Genomic DNA, 24982 nt, shown 5'->3' on the forward strand with positions numbered 1-24982 from the left:
AAGATATTGAATCATTCAAATGGTTATTTCAATGTTGGCTTCGTTGCATGGAAGGAAATGCTCCGAAAGGGATACTCACCGATCAATGCGCGTCAATGAAAAGGGCTATAGAGGCTTGTATGCCAACAACAATTTACTGTTGGTGTATTTGGCTCATCACGAAGAAGATTTCAAGAAAATTAAACGGGTACAAGGGACACGCAGAAATCGAACAAGAAATGAGCCAAGTTGTTTGGAACTCTCATAGCAAAGACTCATTTGATAGGAATTGGAATGATTTTCCGCTGAAATATGGTCTTGTGGACAACAAGTGGCTTTCAGGTAATGTTGTTTAAAATCTGCAGCAGAGGTATAAATTGCATGTTTTTGGGTGTAATATAGATCTTTACGAAGACCGTCATATATGGGTTCCAATTTATTTGGATCACCACTTTTGGGCAGGGATGAGAAGCACGCAAAGGAGCGAGAGCATGCATTTATTTTTTAACAAGTTCGTTACACGGAACAGCTCGCTTATCCAATTTGTCAAACAATACGATAATTGCCTTGGAAGTAGGGAGCAAGCAGAGAGAGAATTGAATGTTGCAGATTTTCATACGGTCATACTGTGTGCAACAAAATCCTCCATTGAAGCTCAGTTTCAACATGTGTATACTTATCAAAAGTTTAGGGAAGTCCAAGCACAATTCAGGGGAAGGCGAATTGCATCACAAGATTAACGAACTCCGCTCTAGGCTTTTCAGTATATGAAGTTGGAGAACAAGTTTCCAGCTCAATATTCAACAAGTTTGTGGTTACTTACGACTCAGTAGCAGCCCAAGTGAAATGCCAATGCTTATTATTCAAGTCAAGAGGGATATTGTGTCGTCACGCCCAAAGCATGTTAAGCTTTGAACAAGTAACCCAAGTGTCACCGAGATATATATTGGAATGATGGAGGAAGAAGGTAAAGAGGCGACACACACACATCAAGAGCAGCCACGACGAGCCACTGTTGGAGCCAAGAAGCAAGAGGTTTGACGAATTGGTATTTCGTTCGCAAAATATTTGCAAATTTGCATCAAAATCGGAGGAGCTGACTGCCATTTTGTACTGTGCGTACGATAACGTCACGGTTGAGATGGAAGAACTGAAAGTCAAAAGGAAGGGGACATGTTCGTTAACTCATGAAGATGCCAACTTGGAATCCGTTAATGAGCTTCAAAGCCCTCCAAGGGTTCGAACAAGAGGATGTCCAAAAAATAGGTAAGGTTCAAAGTTGGACAAACAGATTGCAAATGCCTCAAAGAAGAAGAAAACGAAAGCTCTAAATGAGGTAAAAGTGATGTTCTTTAAATAGGTGGAGATTGAGTTTAATTTTCTTGTTAATAGTTTTGCTGATATGTGAGTTTATTATTTCCAGTTAAACCTTTTTGATACTGCATCAGTGGTGCAACCAAATTCCAGCCAATATCACGGACATGTTATGAATTATCAATTCAAGGAACCAGCAGCAGGGAATAATTTTTTGGGTGTATAGTTATAGAATATTGGTGTAACGCTAAGTTTTTTAGGTGTATGTCTGAATTTTCTTGTGTTTGATATTTTACATTTATATATTTTCAGATGCTGCTGTTTATGTTAAAAATTATTGTTTTATTTAATTTTTATGGTTTAAGGTTTATGGTTTAGGGTTTAGAGGGTTTAGGGTTTAGGATTTAGGGGTTAGGGGTTTAGGATTTAAAGTATAGGGTTTTAGGGTTTAGGGTTTTAGTGTTTAGGGTTTTAGGGATCCAACATTAAGGGATAGAATTTTGGGTGTATATTAAAATTATTTGGGTGTAAAATTTCATTTTTTGGGTGTATAGTAGATTGGGGGTTTTAGTGTTTAGGGTATTAGGGTATTAGGGTTTAGGGTTTATGGTTTAGGATTTTGGGTTTAGGGTTTAGGGTTTATGGTTTAGGATTTTGGGTTTTAGGGTTTAGGGTTTAGGGGTTTAGGATTTAGTATTTTATGGTTTAGGGTTTTAGGGTTCAGGGTTTTAGGGTTTTAGTGTTTAGGGTTTTAGAGATCCAGCATCAGGGGATAGAATTTTGGGTGTATATTGAAATTATTTGGGTGTAAAATTCCATTTTTTGGATATATAGATGGTTTGATGTTGTTTTCCTTCATTTTTCAGAACCTGTAATTTAGACCTTTTGAATACAGCAGAGACAGTTTAATTATGGAAAATTTTTTTATAATAACACTGGATTATATTGGCAAAATTTTACACCATGTGTTCAAATTATTACAAGACTACATATCACTTAGATTAAGCAGTGTCAATATCATAAGAATCTATCTGACAATATGGACTCAACAACAGTGAGGATGGCTTGGACAATCTTACTGCATCACTCCCGCTAATGACTTCAGCTCTATCTTGATTCATTTCATGGAATAGAATTTGGGAAGCATATTCTACTCTAAAATGGTCCACCTCCTCCTATAGTTTAAAAGAATATTCTTTTTAATCAACTATGTTAATTTAGTAAAGTAATAGAGAGTTATATATTTTTAAACACAATTACCTGAGTCCAATTGTCCCACTCATACTTCTCCCTTTTAACATTTTCAGGTTGAATTATTTCAAACTATTTCATTACATAAATAGCACAATCATAGCTGAAAAACAAAAATAAATTAGCAAATTAATATAGAAAAGATTAATTTTCAGAGTGAAAATTTTTTACCTTGTTTTTTGGCTTGAGATGTTAATGTATGGTGGTTCAATTTCCTGATCCTTTTTCTTGAGAGGTGCCCCAGCATATACCCTCATTATCGAAATTACATATGCCTTAAAACACAACACAAATCAAAATATAAGAATAAATTTAATAAAGAAATACACCCAAAAAATCACAAACTACACCTTATGTTAAACAGAAATACGCCCAAACATCAAAATACAAAACACAGAACATAAACAGCTTACAACGAATTTGTTTAGCTTCATTCTGACTTCAGAGGGACACGTCTTGTGATACGGGTCAAGTATATAAAATCTTCTCTTTCTTACATCAGCCACCCATATCCACCAATGCTCTGAATAGCAAACAAGTACAAAAATCTGAAGCATGTTCACATTGAACAGTGTTTTAGTTTAATTGGCACATAAGTAAATAATTGTGATAAGAATTTTTATAAACGAAAACTTACATACGGATGTGATGCTAATTTTTTGAGGTCCAAAAAGAGTATAAACATTGGGTAGTCTTCGACCCTAAATGGTTTTTTGGTTTAGGCTGTAAGAATTCGTCATCTGGATGATTTCCAATGGCCATGTTCTGCAGCATTTGTGAAACACCAAATGAAATAATTAATACACCCAAATGAATACAGAAAATACACCCAAATATACCTTACCACAATATCAGGGGGAGACAGTATATTTCTTTTTGAAATTTTTTAATGTTTTGTTGGTTTAGGATTAGGCACATAGCAGTAACAATCTAGAAAAAAAAATCCAAATCAATACATGAATTGCAGTTACATTTCATGATAAAATCATTAATATTATTCTAATATTACCTCAGCTTCTATATGTGTAGCAGCTTTCAGAGATGCAAAGTAGATTTTTGACAAAATGAATCGATTTTGGGCTTTGAGGGTGCACACTGGGTCATACTCATTAGTGTTTCCATCTTCGTATGTTTTCACACGTGTGGCCCAGACATAACATTTCTCTTTCATTTCAGCCGAGATCTCGTTGCTCTTCATAGGAGTTTCAAACTTTTCAAAAATTTCTTTGCAACTCTGCTTTTCAATCTGTGGACTTTTACCTTCTGCATAATCCAATGCTGTTTTTACCCCACTGTTTGTAATTTTTTCCACCAGTTCTTTTAATTGTTCGATTATTTTTGGTGTTTCAGGACTTTTTGCCCTCTTCCCTTCTTGCGTCGGTGCTTCTTCTTGGCTTGAATCAGTCAAGCCAAGACTGAATGATGGCATCAGACCTTCTTTAGGAATGTAGGATGCTGTCTGGGATATCATCATCAGTGCAGCAGCATCTTCTGGGGCTGGATTACTATGTGATGACATATTACGTACTATAAGAATAAGAATAGACGAATGATATTGAAAATCAAAATTTACTTTATTGAACTTACATTTTAGATGGAGCTGGTGGAACTGTGGGTGTGCTTTCATCAGGTTTTGGGAGTTGTGGAGTGCTGCAGGGTTAGATAAAATGAATCATATTATAAAAAAATTTGTTACAGATCTTATGTGAAGATATACACCAAAATAAGTAAAATATACACCCAAACAAGGACAATATACACCCAAATAATAACCAAATACACTCCAAATAAAGGTTCTTACGTTTCGGATGAGTCATAGTGACCTTCTGTCGATGACAGCGGAGCTCCCTTCTTCCTGGGAAACCAAAATAATTATCAACAACCAAAATACCTTAAAATGCCTACTACACACCCAAATATAACAAACCCCTGTGCAGCAGCTTTTTCATTGGTTTTCTTCTTTTTTGATTCCTTTAAGAATTCTTCTAATACTTCAGTTTCAAATTCATATCTGACAATACATGCATAAAAGGACATGTTAACAAATATAATTTTGTTGATAAACGGTAATATAGCTTTACAAAGTATCTTACCCATCATAGGATTGAGTTTGTTCAGGAGACGAATCCTCAACAACTTGCTTTGTCTTTTTGGATTGCGCCCTGGAAAAAAAATTATGAATCAGAAAAACAAAATAAAATTGATGATAAAATACTATCTAAAACAATGCTTACTTTTTAAGTGTTCTTTGAATTTTTTCTTTATTTTTTATTTTTTTTTATTGGTGATGATTCTTTACTTTTGAAAGTTAATAAGAAACGCTCTGTTAATACATGAAATTTTGAAAATAAATGGAAAAGAAAGCGATGATAATTTCAAAACATTACTCATCATTCGATTCAGTTTCTGAATTGGAATTCTCCTGAATCTTCTTCCTTTTTTTGGATTCTATTCTGAAAGGTAAACAATTATTAGTAAAAAACACCCTAAAAGTGACAAAATATACCCTAAAAGTGACAAAATACACAAAAAAATATTACTTATTTTTTGGCCGTTCTGGTGGGGTGTTTCCTTTTTGGTTCCTTTGAGTCTTCTTCAGACTCAGACTCAGAGGAAGAATCAACCTCAGCTCTAGATGTATCACTCTCAGATGATAATGAACTTGCCTTTTTTGTTTTTTTTTGTTTTTTTCTTTCTTTTCTTTTTCCTTCATTTGTTCCAACTTCTTTTTTGTTTCTGCTTTCTTTACGATGCCCTGAAATAGTAGAAATGTTAGTTTACACCATCTACATAAATAAAATAAACGCAAATTAGAGAAGGTATTCAGTTCACTTACCATATGTTCATCTATTTCTGCTCTCATCCTTGCAACCAACTGCTCTCTATTCTAGTTGCTAATCTAGGGCAGTCCACGATTTTCTTCTCCTTTATTGTCTTTGTTTTTTACCAAATGAAAATAGATTGTCATCAAGGCAAAGAGGCAGCCGTCAATTGATTTTTTCTTTTTCAGACGGTAATTAGTTATGCCTTTGATGATGAAATTCAGCACATGGACTCCTCAGTTGCTTCCGTTATTTTGTCCATCTTAAAAATTGGAGCTAGGTGCATAGGAGAGATTTTGTTTATTGTTGTGGGCAACAAGAACGCCATCTGAATATAGAGGATAAAAATCTTCTTGAACATCAGGCGATCTTGTTCATTTTCAACACCAATACTCATCATCTCATCAGTCAGATTCTTTAGAGTCTTCCCCTGAAATCTTCTAAAAATATGTTTGTTCTCTTCAGAAAGTTTCTTATAACTCACTTTCTCAAGAAATATATCTCCTACAAAAAAGAAAACAATTTAGACTGTAAATCACTTAAAATACACCCAAATATCACTCATATCACTTTCTCAGGAAGTATAGAGGTTTTCTGTAATCAGTGACCTGATGCATTGAGGCCAAGGGCAGCCCCTATTGTGCTGGGTTTAACTCTAAAGGAACCATAGCTTGTTTCGATTGTGTTTTTGTCTAAATTAAAGGAGTTAGCCAACTCCTTTAATAGTTTGTGATGCACCCTCATTGGCGGGATGTGCATCAGTCTACCAAAACCTAATTCCCGAACAATTGCTTTCTTTACCTCGCTCATATTTTTAAATTTTTCACTCAATAATCTGGTGGCACACTTCAAGTCTTTGGTTTGCTGTAAAAAAAATCAAAATTAGAGTCATTAAAATAACATATATTTGTATTAGGAAAAATTGACTTGTTCTAAGACATATATTTTTGCTTACATTGTATTTTTTTCCACCTTGGTTTTTACTTGTCATTTTTACTGCAATGAAAAAGAGATGCTGTCAATAGATAAAAAATACACCGAAAAATCAGAGACATACACAGTTAGATACACCCAAATATAAGCCACATACACCCAAATCCAGTCCCATAAAACATTTTTGTTTTTTCAATTAAACGAATTTAAATAAGTTCAAAATCATATTCAATTCAACCAAACATGCATAAAATGACACTACAAGGTCAAGCACAATTAGAATAGTACCAGTTAGACTTCAAAACTCCTAATATATATATCAGTCCCATACACCTCTATATTTTTTGGATTATATGACATTATATAAGTTCAGAAAGATATTTAAGTTTAAAATGCCACTAGAAGCAACAATCGCATGCCAAGTCTGACATATACACCCAAAAATCTGTCATATACACCCAAAAATTATTTAGAAGAGGAAGAGTCTTTCATGTAAGTATGCACAAACCTAATTAAAAAACATGTAAACATACACAAAATATGTACCAAAACAGATCAAAACACATGTTAAAACATTCACTAGAAGTACGTGAAATAGCGTAAACGAAGAACAGTGTCATCAGAACAGTAATATGAGATTTAAACCAAGAACAGTGAAATAGAGAGAGAAATACTGACGATATAGTGCTTCGATTTCATATAACAGAAATGTGAAAAATCTAGAAGAACAGTAAAACAGTACCTTGAATAATATTTTTTCGTTCTTTCTGATGATTTTTTTTTATGGAAATTTGTATGTTTTCTTCTTGATTTCTTCTATTTTTTGCGAGGAGTTGGAAGGTTTCTTCAGAATCGTATCGTAGTTTGTTACGAATGTGGCTTGAATTTTGACGGTTTGGATTTTGATTGAGGAAGAAGAGGAAGAGTCTGTCATAATGAGCGTGTTTTGAAAAAATGCAACGGTTGATTAAGGCGCGTGCGTTTACGCTTGTAGAGGAGTATAGTACGCGTGCTTTTTTTTAGACTTGGGTCAACTTGTATAACTTGTAAGTTAAAAAGGCTTATATGTGTAGTAGGCCTGATGATTTAAAAATTTTGAAAAAACATTTTTTAGTGAAAATATAAGATGCGCAAGATCAAAAATTTATATTAATATCTAATTTTAATAGTTAATTTTGATGTACAAGAGTACAAGTAATAGAGTTTTTTAATTTTAATATGGGGATTCTGATGGAGTCTAACAGCGTTATGAAGATTTAGGGTGTATTATGGAAATGTGACGGCGGGGTAAAACAAATCGGACAGACCGATTTTTGGTGGGTAGAAATCGGATGGACCGATTTCTGGGTGAAGATGGGTCGCAAATCGGTGGCACCGATTTGAGGACAATGGCCAGGTGTCACGGATGCACCCAGGTCCTGGTTGGCTCGTGACACTCCTTCTCCCAATTCAAGTGATGTAACCCCCTCCCAACCTATCACTTTCACTCTTCGTTGGATCTCTCTCTCAACCCCACACTTTACTCTCTGAACCCCACCTCTCTACCTTATTTGTTCACCATTGTTGAACCACATAAATTGTTGAACCACAAGAAAGGTTCAAAATTTTTTGAAGAAAATGCCAAAAAGAAGAAAAATTAAAGAAGTAAATCAACCGAAACTTCATATTGTCAACTATCTTAGGCATCCAGATTATGTAAGTTTTTAATTTTTTTTAATTTCTAATTTATTGATAATAATAGTGATAATAGTAGGTTTTAGTAGTAATATATATTATAATGGCACTAAATAAAAATTAATCTAATCATATATGTGTGTATAACTATTTATTGTTAAGTAGTTAGAAATAGAAACTAAAATAAAAATGAATCCTGTATGTTGTATGTCTGAAATGGTTGGATTTAGATTTAACCGTTGAGTTGGAATGAATGAGGAAGAAAAAGGAGATCTGTATATAATAGATTAGAGTAGATATTGATATATTGTTGTTGTTATTATTTTATTAGTATTAATAATTGAGTTTAATAAATTATTATGATTAATAGTAATAACAATATAATAAATTATTTTATTTATGATGGGGTATTTATTTTTTTAATAATCTGATTTATTGATAATATTAGTGATAATAGTAGATTTTATTAGTAATATATATTATAATGGCACTAAATAAAAGTTAATCTAATCATGTATATGTGTATAATTATTTATTGTTAGGTAGTTAGAAATAGAAATTAATCATGTATGTTGTATGTCTGTTATGGTTGGATTTAACCGTTGAGTTGGAATTTTGTTAATAGTTATTGGTTAAAATAAAATTAAAGAAAGAATGAATGTGATGTGATGAATGAATGAATGAATGAATAAATGGAATGAATGAATGAATGAATGAATGAATGAGGAAGGAGAATGAGATGTATACATAACAGATTAGAGAAGATATTGATATGTTGTTGTTGTTATTATTTTATTAGTATTAGTAATTGAGTTTAATGAGTTATTATGAATAATAATAATAACAATATAATAAATTATTTTATTTATGATGACTAATTATTTTATTTATGATGACTAATAATTGAAAGATTATTGTATCATTTACTGTGTATGCTTCAATGCAATTATGATTGGAGTTAGTTATAATGGACATGTTAGGATAATTGTGTTTTTGATAATGTAGTTATATTATGCTGGTACTTATAACGGAGATTTGATATTGTAGGGTTCACGGATGTTAATGTGTGAGCATTATAAGCCGCCAGATCGATACAACGAAATTGTTGAGTCACAGTTACGCGAGACTGGCTTTTATTATGTTTCTCAGATTGGAGTGGTCCAATGTCAGTCAGCAATGGTTAATGCTCTGGTTGAGAGATGGCGGCCTGAGACTCACACTTTTCACTTTCCGGTTCGTGAGTGTGCCGTGACGTTGGAGGATGTGGCGATGATTCTCGGTCTGTCGACAAATGGACTTCCAGTTACAGGACCGACAATGAGTAGTTTTGAGGCATTGGAAGCCGAGTGCTTGCACCAATTTGGAGTTGCACCGAGGAAGACAGACTGTAGAGGGAGCTTTATAAAATTAACGTGGTTTAGGGGTTTGAAAGATCGTATAGTGTTAAATGATGATGTTCACATTCAGATGTATGTAAAGTGTCACATAATGTTGTTATTTGGAACAATTATGTTTGGAGATAAGTCTGGTGCAGCAGTGCATTGGAAATTTTTACCTTTGCTCCGTAATTTTGGTGGAATCATACAGTTTAGCTGGGGTTCGGCATGCCTAGCACACTTGTATAGGTCATTGTGTAGGGCAACTCGTGTCGAGTGCAAGAAGATTGACGGGCCACTGACATTGTTGCTTACTTGGGCTTGGATCCGGCTACCATTTCTAGCGCCGATTCCCGGCAATCCCCGATTGTTTCCAATTGCAAACAGGTAATTGTGATTATAGTATGCATTGAAAGAAGTTCTAGATAATGTAATTTGTTTTTGACAAGATAAGTCAATTAATTAATTGTCGGACGGCAGGTGGCGTGACTGGGAGCGTGAAAACTATGGCTACCGATACACTTCGCTTGAAAATTACAGGAGGTTGTTAGATGATCTACAAGAAGGACAGGTATGTTGTAAAATACTAATACCGTATGTAGCTTGTTAAGTGAGTTAATTTTTGGGTACTCATCTGAATTGTTCCATGTGTCCAGTTTGTTTGGCAGCCTTATGGCATTGGAGACATTGACCCAGACTTGATTCCTTTAGCCATCCGTCATAATTTGGTTCTTTGGAGTGCCAGAGTGCCACTTATATCCTTTGAATGCATCGAGTGGCATGTAATTGATAGAGTCATGAGGCAATTTGGTATGAGACAGGGTGTTCCTACTCTAGAGCAGGATTTAGGTGCATCACACGGCGAAGTTCTAACTGGGCCTAAGAATCAAGATTGGGCCAATACCCACTCTTCTTGGGTGATGCAGTGGACCAACCGGTATAGTCACATTCTCTCTGATGACTTGGTGCCTTTACATTATCAATTGGAAAGTTACATGGATTGGTACCGACGGGCATTTGGTGACCACTTGCAATTGTCGAACCTTGTATTCCAAGAGAATCCAGAAGGTCCTCAGCCACCACCGCCACCGGAACCGGAACCAGCACCTTCACCACCGCCGCCACTGGTACCGCCACAGCATGGGGTTGAGTATAGGACATCATATGTTCCTGACACGCATCCGTCTGATTATTTTTCATCCTCAGTCCCGGTACATTCACAGTATTGGGGTGGTACACAGTATGAGTATGGAGAGCATACTTCATTCAGTCAGCTGCTTGGTTTCATGGCCTCGGGGCCTCACCACTCATATTCAGGTAGTCATGTTGACATTCCCACCGATCATCAAGCACATCCGGGTATGATTACTCTAGGTAGGAGGTCGTTGGATTCGAGGCCTCGGGTTTGCACTTCCTCTGAGAATTCCGGTGCCAGAATGTCTGTTGACTCGAGCAGAAGTGCCGAAGGGGTGGGAGGAATTATACAGAGTAGAAATCCTAGACGTATTCCGATGAGTCTGATTCATGAGAGTAATATGGCAGTTGATGATGAGACTGATAACTATCTAGTTGACGATCCAGAGGATGAGGATGAGGACGAGGATGCGGATGAGGACGATGCTGTTGATGAGGACCCAGCGCCTAGTGCAGGTAAAATATTTTATTGTTAATGATTTAGTCGTTCATTATGAATGTCTATTAGTAGCTTCATGGTAAATTTTTATTCGCATTACATATTCAAGTGCCATTTGATTATTAGCATCCAATTGATAGGAATTTCATTATGAATGTCTATTGTATTATTTTGATAGGTATGGCCACAAGTGAAAAATAGTTGACCTGGTACACGTGTGACTTTTATTGTACCTCCTTATCTCCCAACAGTATTTCTTCTGCATTTTGGTTACCCTGATCAACCAGTCACAACCATTGCCATATTCTGTACATTTGGCATAGAATGTCGTGGGTTCCGACTCATATACCCGATAGTCTACACTTTTTCGGATGGTATAATCTTTCATTGCCTTGATTACTGCCTCCCTTGAACTGAATTCCATCCCCACTGTGAACTCACCATTCGCCACAACAGGAAGGGCTGCATACATCAAAAGAAAGAAATCCTTTATTATGTCCTCAGTAATAAATTACTTACTACAACTCAATTACTAAACACACTAAAACTATATAAGCCTATAATAGTCTTTTTTTTTTGCTGATCTATCTACGCAAAGAACCACTAAATACAATTCATAATAAAGAACTACCTATTAATAAAAAAAAATCAAATGCTATGGTCACAAATGACTATCCACATATGTTACGCATCTGACTTATTTATCAGCTACATCAGAGTTTCACATGTCTATCTAGCTTTACGCACCTGAATTCATATATTGCGGAAACTCCGGTGCGTGCATAGCCTCCAAATCCAACGACCGCATGAAAGAAGGCTCTTGAAACAGATGCGAATTTGCTAGTGCATTTGCAACTTCTGCCACATCTGCATTCATATCACCGCCAGTTTCATCTTCGTCTTCACCTGGACCAACAATCTCGTAGTTACTTTCAAATTCATCCTTGCTTTCACTATTATAATCTTCCAACTCAATGTTACGGTCTGCTTCGGATTGCTCAAACTCAATATACAACTCGATGCACGACATTCGGTGGCGATTATCCATATACAATGAAAACATTTCATGCATACTCGCTTCATCTGTGACATACTTGGTCTGAAATTGAACGAACCCACCAAACACAGATAACGGATACCTGTACAAAATACACGATACTCTCCTAAATCTTTGAGAATCTATCTTCTCACAAATCACCCCTTTCAATTCCTCAAATGATAATGTGAACGGAATAACAATATCTAATGGATTCTCATACACAAATTGAACCCCCTCATATGTTTCCAATAAAATCTGCCCGTAATAATAAATCTTCAACACAACTCTATCATCCATAATAGTATACGTACCTGACTAAACTCACTCTTCCAGAAATTTATTCTACTTCAACAACGAGGGAAAAAGAAAGAAAAATGAGAGGAGGAGACGAAGAACAGCTGGGACGAGGAGAGGAAGAACAGCTGGGACGGCTACGAAGAATTGAATGGGACTTCTGTGATATTTTTCATTTTAAGAACGCACTTACAGGCAAATCATAAGGATCGACCGCGTCCGTATCGAAATTTGTGCGCATCAGAAATCGGTGGGTCCGACCGGTCCCCTCCCGGATTAAAAAAAAATATTTCAGTCCCTAGAAATCGGTGAGTCCGATTTCCTCCCTCTTTGTAAACCCACAAATCGATGGCACCAATTTCAAGCTCAACAATCTCACACAATTCGGATCCACCGATTTGTATGCCTTCCTCAACTTGCTTGAAATCGGTGGGTTCGATTTCTTTCCCACAAAATTCCAAACTCAACGCCATCATAACAATGTAATTCACCTGTAATGATCATAATCCAGCTAAACTCACACCAATAAATCATATCAAAAAAAATGAGCCCAAGTAATATGGATAAATACCCTCATCGTTAAACCTAACATTCTGCACGGCCACTGAATCCATTCGCTTCGTCACTTGTTGAAGTTCTTGTAGATCCATGTAAGTTCGTCTAGATTAATGCCCTCAAAAGATATTCTTCTTCTTCTTCTTCTTAAACCCTAATTTTACACACTACACTTTCCACCATATCTTTGATGGTTATTATTATTTCTTCGTTTTGAGCTTCATCTAACTAATGAATTTATTTATTCAAAATTTTCTTTTTTGTAACTTTGGACGTTTGTGCTTTAGCAACTTTTAAGTGATTGTGTGTAGTTTCCACTACTCCAATCTACAGGAAGAAGTCTAGAAGGAATTGTATGTTGCATTAGTGAAATTGTTTGGGGATTGTATTTAAGTTTCAAATTCTATTTAAATTGGTGCTGAATTGTTGTTGTTTTAACTGAGTGGTTTTGCAGAAAAATAAGAATATAATATTGTGATGTCTGGGGAAGAATTTGATGGGCATGATGATATGGGAGGGTATGTGCCTGAGGACCCTGGTTTTCAACAAGATCATTCTGTTGATCTTGATGAGGGGAATGTGTTTGATAGCTCTGGTTTTCCTCAGCTGCATCAACTTGATGAACACCATGATCCAGGAAATTTTGCTGAGGATGCCAATCCTCCTGTGAATGATTTTGCTGGCTATGATGTTGGAGATTTTCCGGAAGACCCCAGTTCTCCACAAGAGGAGCATGTCATTGAAGAAAATCATGATGTAGGAGATGTAACTGAGAATTTTGGTTCTGTGCCACAAGAAGGGCATGAGAATGATTCCCAAGGACATGAAATTAAGAAGTGGCCTGGGTGGCCTGGAGAGAATGTCTTCAGGATGTTGGTCCCGGTGCAAAAGGTTGGCAGTATTATTGGCCGGAAGGGTGAGTTTATTAAGAAAATCACAGAAGAAACTAAGGCGCGAATCAAAATTCTTGATGGTCCTCCTGGAACCATGGAAAGAGCTGTGAGTGTACTTTTCAGTTTGCTGGTTGTTAATTTGTGCAGTGACAGATAATCTTGGAATAACTTAACTGTTTGTTTTAAGCATATTATACGTATTTGTGGATATTGATCTTTGCATTCCTTTGAATATCTTCATAGTTACTTAGAACCTGCAGATCTATATTATTGGGGGAACTGCCTATTATTTTGATATGGAATTCCTTTTTGATCAAACAAAGTTCTTATACCATTAATCTGAAATTGAAATTAGTGATTGGTCCATTAGAAAACATGTTGTGAAGGAATGTAGATAAAAGTTACTGTAGACAAGGAAGTAAAAGCATAAAAATAATACAAAACTAATAAACACACAAAGGAAAGATAATTGATCAAACAGTTTAAATATACATAAAAAGAGATGTATTTTTGTCACGATGACCGAGTGGATATGTGCAGGTTCAACAAATATGAATGACCAAAGTGGCTTCAAACAGAAGAACCAAAGCAGCGAAACAGCAACAAGCATATGCAAGTGCTGAGATGCTGTTTTTGTGTTAGCAACCAGAAATAGTTTGTGGAGACTTTGGTTGCAAGAAGCTTTCAATGTACCTGGTAACTTCAAAACTTGGTCGATTGGAGTCTTGCCACACTCCCTGAAAGTATTTCCTTGAAAGCACTCTTAAAATAAATAAAAATGATAACAACAAATAAAAGAAATCAGAAATGATAATGAAGTCATGAAACATGTCAGGAAATTTTATAAGTCTAATATTTACCTTGATCCCTGTAATTCGTTGGGTGGAACCTTGCTAGCATGAACAGATTTCTTCTAATATTAAGAAGTATTAATTAATTATTCTAAAAGAAATTTGTCATAGCAAGAATAAATGCTAATCAATTTAATCAGAGATTCACAACACAAGGTTCTAAGAATTGGTAATAAAATATAATGAATAAGAAGATTATTCCCATATTTTCCTTGTTAATGCCACAATATCGATGAACAAGAAGATGAAACAATTAATGGGTAAGATTGATAAAATTATTTGCTTTAAAGTTTGGAAATGATCTATTGTACTTCTTGGTACTTAGTGTTTATGAATTCTCTTTCTTGGTGATTTTAAAAGGTAATGGTATCGGCAAAAGAAGAGCCAGATTGGACCATACCACCTGCAGTTGAGGGTTTGTTAAGGGTTCATAAACAAGTCATCAATCTTGACCATGACTCGGCAGACACATCAGGTGCTGGGCCCTCAATTATCACTAGGCTTCTAGTTGCAGATACTCAAGCAGGAAGTCTGATTGGGAAGCAGGGTTCCACCATAAAATCCATTCAAGATGGCTCTGGTTGCATTATACGTGTTCTTGGATCAGGTTTGTTCCCAGCTATTTTCGATTATATTAGGATACCTTGCTAGGTTTGTTCCCATCTATTTTCGATTATATTAGGATACCTTTCTTATATTTGGAAACCAGTACACTTTACTTTTTCAGGGTTATTTATCAAGTGGTCTTTTAGTTGATCTTATATGGCATATTCTCCCAATTTACATTCAGTTTTTTCCCCTTTTGACCCCCCTTTCTCTGCTGCATTAGTGATTGGACTGCTGTAATATAATTGTTTAGAGAGTTCATTAATTTCTTGTTAGAAATGGCAATTATATGTTACCTTCACTTGATGAAAAAATATGCGAGAAGAACTATTTATGATATTTAATCTTAAAAGATTTTGGTTACTGAGTTTTAATTTTCTTGAATAATGTACTATTTAAAACAGAAAACCTACCTGTGTTTGCTTTGAGAGACGATAGTGTTGTTGAAGTACAAGGTGAACCTGCTGGAGTTCATAAGGCAGTTGAACTTATTGCAGTTCATTTGCGTAAGTTCTTGGTTGACCGCAGCATAGTCGGAGTATTTGAAACAAAGGCAAGTCCTTTTACCTCCCCCTCCTTTTCTTTCCACGAAGCTAAAAGGTGCGAATGCGAAGATCAAAAAGTGGCTATGAAGTTTCTTTTACAAATTTACCATGTCTTGGACCTTTTCTAAATGTATATTGTTTGTGATGCAGCAATTTTATATGTTGTTTCGAAGTGACACATGCACCAACAATCTTTGCTAACAATTCTGTTGTCTTTTTTTTTCACTGACAGATGCAAATGCCAGATGTTCGAGTCAACCACAATGCACCCCCACGCCAACCTTGGGTTCCTCCTCCTCAAGGGTTTCCAGCTCCTGGTGGTGGTGGGCCTGCTTTTGCACCACCTAGTCAGCAATATATGCCACCATCACATCCCTATGATAATTATTACCCAACAGCCGACATGCCTCCTATGGACAAACAATTCCATCAGGCTCCACTATCTGCTTATGGCAGGGATCCTTCCGCTGGAATTCATCCACCAAGTGCACAACCACAACAGTCTGCTGCAACTAAGGTGTCTTCTTTTTCCTAACTTGAGAATTTTTGTGGAGAGTGATATTCATTTGATGAGGCATCGTATCTTTGATTTTATGTAATTTTGTTTCTACTGCATAGGTTACACAGCACATGCAAATTCCTCTATCATATGCAGATGCTGTTATTGGAGCATCAGGTGCAAATATCAGTTACATTCGTCGTGCTAGTGGAGCAAGTGTTACGGTTCAGGAGACAAGGGGAGTGCCAGGGGAGATGACTGTTGAAATAAGTGGGACTACATCAGAGATACAGGCAGCCCAACAGCTGGTTCAGGTATTTGATTTTAAAGGTGTACCATGTTTGCTACTGGTATTGTTTTTGGCAAAGTTCCAGTCTATCATCCACCCCGTGAGTTTGGGTAGATCATAATGAGATGTGTTGATTTATAATGCATAAGGTTTACTTTGCACAAAGCCTTGAATAGTGGCTTCATTGGACAAAGTTCCAGCTCAAAACATGATTGCTCTAATACAAGTTCAGAAGTATTTTGAAACATGTGCTGGAGTATATTGTAATTATCATTGTTCTGTGAGTTCATGCTATTGTTTTCTTTCATTTGCCTGTCGATTTTAAAATAATTCATATAAAACAATAAAAAACATAGAATTTATCAGAGTATTTCTGCGGGGAGTTCAGAATGTGATATGGCAAGTAGCAGTTTCTCAAATTCTGCCCTATTTTGGTTTAATTTATTTATCCGAAAAACCACATTCTATCTGATGCAGAACTTTGTCGCTGAAGCTGCAAGTGCTGCCCAGGATCAAGTGGCGGGAGCAATTAGCCAAGGTTACAGTTCCTATCCAACTAATGCTCCAGCATATGCTTCTCCGCCCTCTAGCACTGCTGGCCATGTGCCTTCTTCCGAGTATGGCCCCATGTATGGTACCAATTATGGTTATTAAGAAGCTATATTCAATTTTTGTGTAGTTCTTGTTGGGGTGTATTTTATGGTTTTATGGTGGGCTAGGATTTCTTTTATTTTCTTCTTTCTTCGTAGGTGGTGGCATTGTTGGTCTTGTCATGGTTTTCTGGCTGGAATAATGCCCCATTTAAACATTCATATGGTATAAAACTTGCATTTGTTCTTTCTCTGGATTACTTGGATCTGAAATTCCGCTTTATGCATTTTCTCCCCAATTGCATTATGCTATACCACAACGGTTTCAGCAATATTCCCCTGTAATATTTCTAGAAATCTAGTTTTCCTTCCTAGCAAGGAGAACTTTTTGCTTTTTTTTTTTCGGTTCAGAATTTTCTGCTATGGATTATGGTTCTACAGTTTTACTCAATTGTCAATTATATAATTTTGGGCTTTCAAGGTTCATATAATGAATGATCAACATGATTTTCTTGCTACTGGGGTATTCAATGATTGAGTATCTTAATAAAAAAAGTTTCACAAATTCTGATTATTGCATGTTTTCTTGACCCAACTACTATGTTATATTGGGTCATTAGCATGTTAAATTGAATGTTCCTACCTATGCTCTACAGAACTCAATTTGAATACGCAAATGACAACCACACGCTATTAATATCAGTGTTTTATCGTGTTTTCGTTATTGATATCATGATCATGTTCGTATGGAACTGCTTAGAATATTATTCTCATATTCTGAATCAGAAGTATTTTGTCGAAGATTCTACGGGATCAATGTTTCACAAGTTTTGCCATTTTGTTTTTCTTTTTGACTCCTTGAACATAAGCAATGAGAATGGACAGAACTCTTAAAAGGAAAAATCAATGAATAACAAGGCGTAAAGAGAATGGGCTAATCTTTTTGTAATAACAATACACAAACCTATAGAAGAGGGTTGAATATAATTATCAATTCATCATAACTTTTCCCATCATAAATTGCCACATGTAATAACTATGTACCCATGTTTCTTTCACACGATAGATTACGAGAGTGACAAATTGAGAAAGCTGAGCACAGGTGCGTTTATCTAACAGTGTCTCGAATAATTAAACCCTTAAACCTCAGCACTTTCGTAGAACACGCACAAGGAAATTTTTCTCGTGCGACAACTAACGAATGTACATAAGCTAAGATAGCTTCAGGCCTTCAGTTATTGAATCTTCTTCCTTCTAGATTAAATACACTAATGATAATGATGATAACATTAAAGCTAATTATTTTTTAATGCGTGGTCAAAATGAACTTTTAGTCTTTTACACTAATAGGGTATTATTGTGTCATAAATAATAACAGTGACAATTGTGGTCCTTAAAGAAAAACATGTGTCTTTTGGGAGGCGTCATATGCCGTGGACTAAGTATATTAGGTCATTTGGCTCAAAATAAAATAAAAAAATAAAAATTTAATTATTAATATTTAAATTAAAAATAATAGTTAAAAATAATAAATTTTCAGAAGTGCTATTGTTGTGGAATATTTTGAATCGACAACTATTGACATGAAGATATCCTTATATAAAGAAAATAATTTAAAATTATTAGATAGATTCTGTTTATGAACATAAAAGATTATTGGGACCTCAAAGATATTCTTATATAAAGATAAGAATTTAAAGTATGAACATAAAAATTAGATTTGAAGTTTTGGCCATAAATTGTTGTGAGTGACGAGTTTACATACGTCATGAACAGCAGCAGTTCAAAATCCAAAAGAGTGAAAAGACATTATTATAAAAAGCAGAAGACTCAATGTCCATTCAGCAATAAACCAAAACAACGAAAATGATTCAAAACATCATCTTGTTCCTGTTAATGTTCCTTCCCTTTCTTGTTTTCTTCTTAATCAGACCATATTCAAACAAGAGCAAAACCAGTGTCATCCCAAAATCATACCCAATCATTGGCAGTTACTTAGCACTCAAGGCCAACTCCCACCGCCGCATCCAGTGGCTCTCCGACATCGTCCTTGCCTCCCCTGCTGCCACCTTCACCCTTCGCCGCCTTTTCGGCATCCAATCCATCTTCACCGCCAACCCCGCCACCGTGCAGCATATCCTCAAGAACAACTTCCCCAATTACCGAAAAGGTGATATCGTCGTCGGAACCCTCTCCGATCTCCTCGGAAACGGAATCTTCAACACCAACGGCGAGGACTGGAAGTTCCAGAGACAAGTTGCCAGCCACGAGTTCAACACCAAATCGCTCCGCAATTTCGTGGAGAACGTAGTCGACAGCGAACTCTCCGATCGGCTCGTCCCCATCCTGTCCGGCGCCGCCGCAAGGCAGGAAGAAACCCTGGATTTGCAAGATATCCTTCAGAGATTCGCGTTTGACAACATCTGCAGAATCGCGTTCGGGTACGACCCTCAGTACTTGAACTTATCATTTGAAAGAAGCGACTTCGCCGAGGCATTCCAAGAAGCAACCGAGATCAGCAGTTTACGGTTTCGCGAACCCTTACCTTTCGTATGGAAGCTTAAGAGAGCCCTCAACATCGGATCTGAGAAGCGATTGCGAATTGCTGTATCTCAAGTGCGCCAGTCTGCCAATAAACTCGTCAGAGAGAAGAAAAAGGAGCTCCATGACAACTCATCGCTTGGATCCGTCGACATGCTCTCGCGGTTCTTGAGTTCCGGTCACTCCGACGAGGACTTCGTGACGGACATAGTGATAAGCTTCATACTCGCCGGAAAGGACACTACCTCTGCGGCGCTGACGTGGTTCTTCTGGCTGTTATCGAAGAACCCTCGCGTTGAGAAGGAGATTCTGAAAGAGATAAACGAGAAATCAGAAGCTCCGGTTTACGATGAAGTGAAGGAGATGGTGTACACGCACGCTGCCTTGTGTGAGAGCATGAGGCTGTACCCTCCGGTTCCGACGGACAGCAAGGAGGCGGTGAACGACGACGTTTTGCCGGACGGGACGGCGGTGAAGAAGGGAACGGTGGTGACGTATCATGTTTACGCCATGGGCAGGATGGAAAGCCTTTGGGGTGGTGACTGGGCGGATTTTAAGCCGGAGAGGTGGTTGGAGAGAGTTGAAGGCGACAAGTGGCGGTTCGTGGCGAGGGATTCTTTCAGCTATCCGGTGTTCCAAGCGGGTCCCAGGATTTGCTTGGGGAAGGAAATGGCATTTTTGCAGATGAAGAGGGTGGTGGCTGGAGTTCTGAGGAGCTTTAGGGTGGTTCCCACGGCGGCCGACGGGGTTGAACCGGAGTTCATTTCGTTCTTGACCTCTCAGATGAAAGGTGGTTTTCCTGTCAAGATTCTTCAAAGAAAAGTTTGATTCAAGGATCACTTTCTCACTCAGTGTGGGCACGTGCTTCATGTTTTATTGTTTACAGTTAAATTTACTCTATATAGTACTCAATAAAAGGTTTTTGTTTAGTTATTAATTATTATGCAATATCTTTCCTATATTTGTTGTAATGGCTAGATTCTTCCGTATCCAAATAGGGGACTAAATGTAAGGAGTAAAAAACATAGTCCAGGATCTAATTGATTTATATAAATAGATATAGTAAAAATACAAAAATAATGAATAATTTTATTGATAGATTTTTTTTTTTGGTTTCTAATTGGGATTCTCTATACTCTTTGTATTTTTTATTGGTTTTTAATTGAGGGTTTTTTATTCTATTTTTAAAGTGACTTTTTAAATTGTTTACTATTTTAATTTGTACGATGAAATCTGCCTTACTTGTATGTTACATTCATCTATCTGTTTTTTATTGCAAATAAAATTATAAAAAAAGTCAAGTAATGTGAGTAGCTTTGTGGGTGAGGAAAGTGTTCATACATTGATTCAACATTAAAACCCACGTCTAAATGAGCTAAAAAGTCCAATATAAAGATTGGTCTTCCCTATTCACTGACCTCCTTTACAGAAGTCGAATTCGACACAAACTCTACTTTAAAGAAGTCGGGATCGAATGTTAGTTCGCAGATAATACTTATTCAAATAAGTAACTGCCCCTAAAATCTCTCCACCCACTTCTAAGAGTCATATCTTAACTTCCCTAAGATAAATGGACAGTTATCCTCCTTAAAAGGTGGAACTATTCAATGGTGGTTATAGGTTCACCACTATAAATATATTGACACCCCTCAGGTATCGCTAAGTTTCAATACTCTCTAAACCTACTAAACCCCCTGCTAACTTAGGCATTGGAGTGTCTTTGCAGTACACCCCCTTCTCATCATACATACAAGTCGGACGGCAGCTCCCAGACGCCAACCCAGTCGGAGACCGCTCCCTTGTGACGTTTGGGCTAACCTTACAAGTCCAGCCCATTAATCTTCGGTTACCCATCGTAACATTGGCGCCGTTTCCAGGGACCCGAGAGATCAACCAGTGATGACGGACGACTTGCACGAAGATGGAAACACAGCGTCTAATTCTGAGCAATAGAATCAGGACGTTGATAATAATGATAGAGCGATAGTCACTCATCAAGGGGTGACTAACCAGCACAAAGAAGGAACCTTAGGGGTGAAGGGCGCCAAGGGAAACTCCTCTAAGGGACATGAATCAGGAAAAGAAGGACAACCCTATGCAACTGACTTCATGAGATTGTTCCATGGCCACCAGGGACGATTGGAGCAGTTGGAACAAGAATTGGAGCGACAGCGAGAAGCGGAGAGAAACTTGTGGAGCGAGATCAAACGACGAAAGGAGCTCGAAGAAAAGCTCCTAAGACTAGAATCTGCTCTCCAAAGTCGAAACTCTCGTAGCGACCAAGAAGATTCTCCCTTAGGGGGAGAAGACGTGTTCAGTGAGGATATAATGAGGGCAAAAATTTCAAGAAACTTCAAAAGTCCTAATATGGACCTCTACGACAGAACCACTGACCCAAAGTATCACTTCAGCAATTTCAAAAGTCGGATGTACCTAGCCGACGCCTTTGATGCTACTTGTTGCAAGGCTTTCCCGACGACCTTGACAAAGGCAGTGATGAAGTGGTTCGATAGTCTCCCTCCCAGGTCGGTCACTAGTTTCGACGACCTCTCGCGTAAATTTCTTATGTGATTTTCTATCCAAAAGGATAAGGTGAAGCACGCACCAAGCCTCCTGGGAGTAAAACAGGAGGTCGGTGAACCTTTAAGGGATTACATGGAAAGGTTCAACAAAATGTGCCTAGAAATTCAAGACCTGCCTATGGAGGCAATGATTATGGGCCTAGTAAATAGACTCCAAGAAGGCCCCTTCTCCCAGTCCATCTCGAAAAGGCATTCGACCTCCTTGAGTGATGTACAGGAAAGAGCTGAGAAGTACATCAACATGGAGGAAAATGTCAGGCTATGAGAGCCAAATTGGCGACCTGGGCACTCTCACTCATCAAAAGAGAGAGAGAGAGAGAGCTCAAGAAAAAAGAGGAGGTCGGCTCTGAAAGGGCTAGGAGATACCACTCCTATACTCCTCTACGAGTTTCCCTAGTTGATGTCTATAGAGAAATTTGTCATACGGAAAGACAACCTCCCCCTAGGCCCATCAAAAATAAAAAGGGAGGGGGGAGGAGTCGTGGCGACTACTGTGAGTACCATAAGCTATATGGTCACTCAACAAATGATTGTTATGACCTCAAAAATGTGATAGAAAAGCTGGCCAGAAAAGGTCGGCTGGACAGATATCTCATGAAAAGGTCGGACCATCATAGCAAAAGAAAGCGAGATGACGAGGACCGAAGAGACCCACCACCAAAGACCCCGGAAAGACATATACATATGATCTCGGGAGGATTCAGTGGAGGCGGCCTCACAAAGTTATCTCGCAAGAGGCACCTGAAGGAAGTCTACCAGTTCGGGGGCAAAGCTCCCGACCTCCCAACCATCTCTTTTACTAAAAAAGATGGGCAAAGTATCATCCCTGGACATGATGATCCAGTTGTGATAACCATGATCCTTGCCAATGCCCATCTTCATAGAACCCTGGTGGATCAGAAAAGCTCAGCCGACATCCTGTTCAAGCCGGCATTTGATAAGCTGGGATTGGATGAAAAGGAGTTAAGAGCTTAACCCGATACTCTGTATGGGTTGGGGGATACACCAATAAAGCCATTAGGATTCATACCCTTACACACGACTTTTGGAAAGGGGATAAAATCCAAAACTCTGAGCATCGACTTCATAGTCGTCGATGTGGGTTCGGCCTATAATGCTTTAATAGGCAAGACAACCCTAAATCGGCTTGGAGCAGTGGTGTACACTCCTCACCTTTGCATGAAATTTTCAACGCCAGAGGGAATAGCATCCATCAGGGGAGACCAGAAACTGGCGAGAAAATGCTACAATGAAAGCCTAAACCTAAGAGGAAGAGGAAAGGAGGTTCACACCATTGAGCTCGGAAGAGTCAAAGCTAAGGAAGAGTTGCGACCACAACCTGGGGGAAAGACTGAAGAGGTACAGGTTAGAAAAGAGGAAGGAAAAAATACCAACATAGGGGCCGGCCTAAAAGAAGACTTGAAACAGAGGCTTATAGGGCTCCTACAAGACAATTCTGACCTCTTTGCCTGGAAAGTCTCCGACATGCCCGGGATAGATCCCGAACTCATGTCCCATATGCTTTCAGTATACCCCGGGTTGCGACCTGTTCAGCAAAGAAGACAGAAGCTCGGACCTGAACGGGCTCAAGGAGTGGAAGAGCAAGTACAAGCCCTCCTAAAAGCTGGCTTCATTAAAGAGGTCAAATATCTGGCATGGCTGGCAAACGTGGTGCTGGTCAAAAAGCAAAACGGCAAGTGGAGGATATGCGTCGATTACACTGACCTGAACAGGCGTGTCTTAAAGATCTATATCCACTACCAAACATTGATACCTTAGTAGACTCTAGCTCGGGGTATCAATACTTGTCGTTTATGGATGCATACTCGGGATACAACAAAATCCCGATGTACAAGCCGGATCAAGAAAAAACATCATTCATCATGCCTAGAGCAAACTATTGCTATGTGGTCATGCCCTTTGAACTGAAAAATGATGGAGCCACATATCAAAGGCTGATGAATAAGGTGTTCGCACCTCACCTTGGGAGTCTAATGGAAGTCTACGTAGACGACATGTTAGTAAAAATCAAGGATGAGGCCGACCTCCTGACTGACCTCTCGCAAGTTTTCAGCACCATAAGGATGCATGTGATGAGGTTGAATCCTGAAAAGTGCACTTTCGCGGTGGAAGCTGAAAATTTTTTGGGATTTATGTTAACACAAAGGGAGATTGAAGCTAACCCCGATAAGTGCAAAGCAATCCTAGAAATGAAAAGCCCGACTTGCTTAAGGAAAGTCCAGCAGCTGAATGGCCAACTTGCAGCTCTCTCCAGGTTCTTGGCGGGATCAGCGTTAAGATTCCTACCACTCTTCTCTCTACTAAGAAAAGGATGCCAGTTCGAATGGGCTTCTGAGTGCGAAGAAGCATTCAAGGAGTTCAAAAGGTTTTTAAGCCAACTTCCTATCCTGACCTGACCTAAAGTTGGGAAAGAACTCGTCCTGTATGTATCCGTAGCTGACAAAGCTGTAGCATCAACTCTAATACGGGAAGACGAGGCCCTGAATTAAGGTATAAAAAACTTGAGAAGTTCGCGTATGCCTTAATAGTAGCCTCTCGAAGGTTATGGCCTTATTTTCAAGGTCACACAATAAGAGTTCGAACTAACCAGCCCATGAAGCAAATCCTGCAGAAAACTGATATTGCGGGCAGGATGGTTTAATGGGCCATAGAGCTCTCCGAGTTCGACTTAAAGTACGAAACTCGGACAGCAATT

General features: G+C 37.9%; 2 protein-coding genes across 3 annotated transcripts; both read left to right on the plus strand.

The window, feature by feature from the left end:
• The first annotated feature begins 12886 nt into the window (after nt 1-12886).
• On the plus strand, nt 12887-17392 carry LOC107493134 (flowering locus K homology domain). 2 transcript variants are annotated; one of them, XR_001592903.3, is made up of 7 exons: nt 12887-12965; nt 13325-13869; nt 14975-15221; nt 15625-15773; nt 15998-16282; nt 16421-16578; nt 17031-17180. XR_001592903.3 is itself a non-coding variant. In XM_016114216.3 (7 exons), exons 2-7 carry the CDS (start codon nt 13348-13350, stop codon nt 17205-17207), a joined length of 1575 nt encoding a protein of 524 aa, XP_015969702.1. In that variant the 5' UTR covers nt 12887-12965; nt 13325-13347; the 3' UTR covers nt 17208-17392. The 2 variants fall into 2 exon arrangements, 1 of the variants encoding a protein (XP_015969702.1); XM_016114216.3 differs by having other exon boundaries at nt 16384-16578; nt 17031-17392.
• Nucleotides 17393-18974: 1582 nt separating this feature from the next.
• Nucleotides 18975-20782, plus strand: LOC107493133 (cytochrome P450 94A1). Its single transcript, XM_016114215.3, has one exon. The coding sequence runs from the start codon at nt 19010-19012 to the stop codon at nt 20510-20512; it is 1503 nt and encodes a 500-aa protein (XP_015969701.1). The 5' UTR covers nt 18975-19009; the 3' UTR covers nt 20513-20782.
• Nucleotides 20783-24982: the final 4200 nt, after the last annotated feature.

The sequence above is a fragment of the Arachis duranensis genome, chromosome 6 (genome assembly GCF_000817695.3).
Source record: "Arachis duranensis cultivar V14167 chromosome 6, aradu.V14167.gnm2.J7QH, whole genome shotgun sequence".
Lineage (NCBI taxonomy): Eukaryota > Viridiplantae > Streptophyta > Magnoliopsida > Fabales > Fabaceae > Arachis > Arachis duranensis.

Bases quoted from the DNA above. Each gene is read 5' to 3' on its own strand.
- LOC107493134 (XM_016114216.3), top strand. From the start codon at position 13,348: ATGTCTGGGGAAGAATTTGATGGGCATGATGATATGGGAGGGTATGTG. The intron at 15,222-15,624 runs GTTTGTTCCCAG...TATTTAAAACAG, and splicing joins TATACGTGTTCTTGGATCAG to AAAACCTACCTGTGTTTGCT. The intron at 16,283-16,383 runs GTGTCTTCTTTT...TCTACTGCATAG, and splicing joins AACAGTCTGCTGCAACTAAG to GTTACACAGCACATGCAAAT.
- LOC107493133 (XM_016114215.3), top strand. From the start codon at position 19,010: ATGATTCAAAACATCATCTTGTTCCTGTTAATGTTCCTTCCCTTTCTT.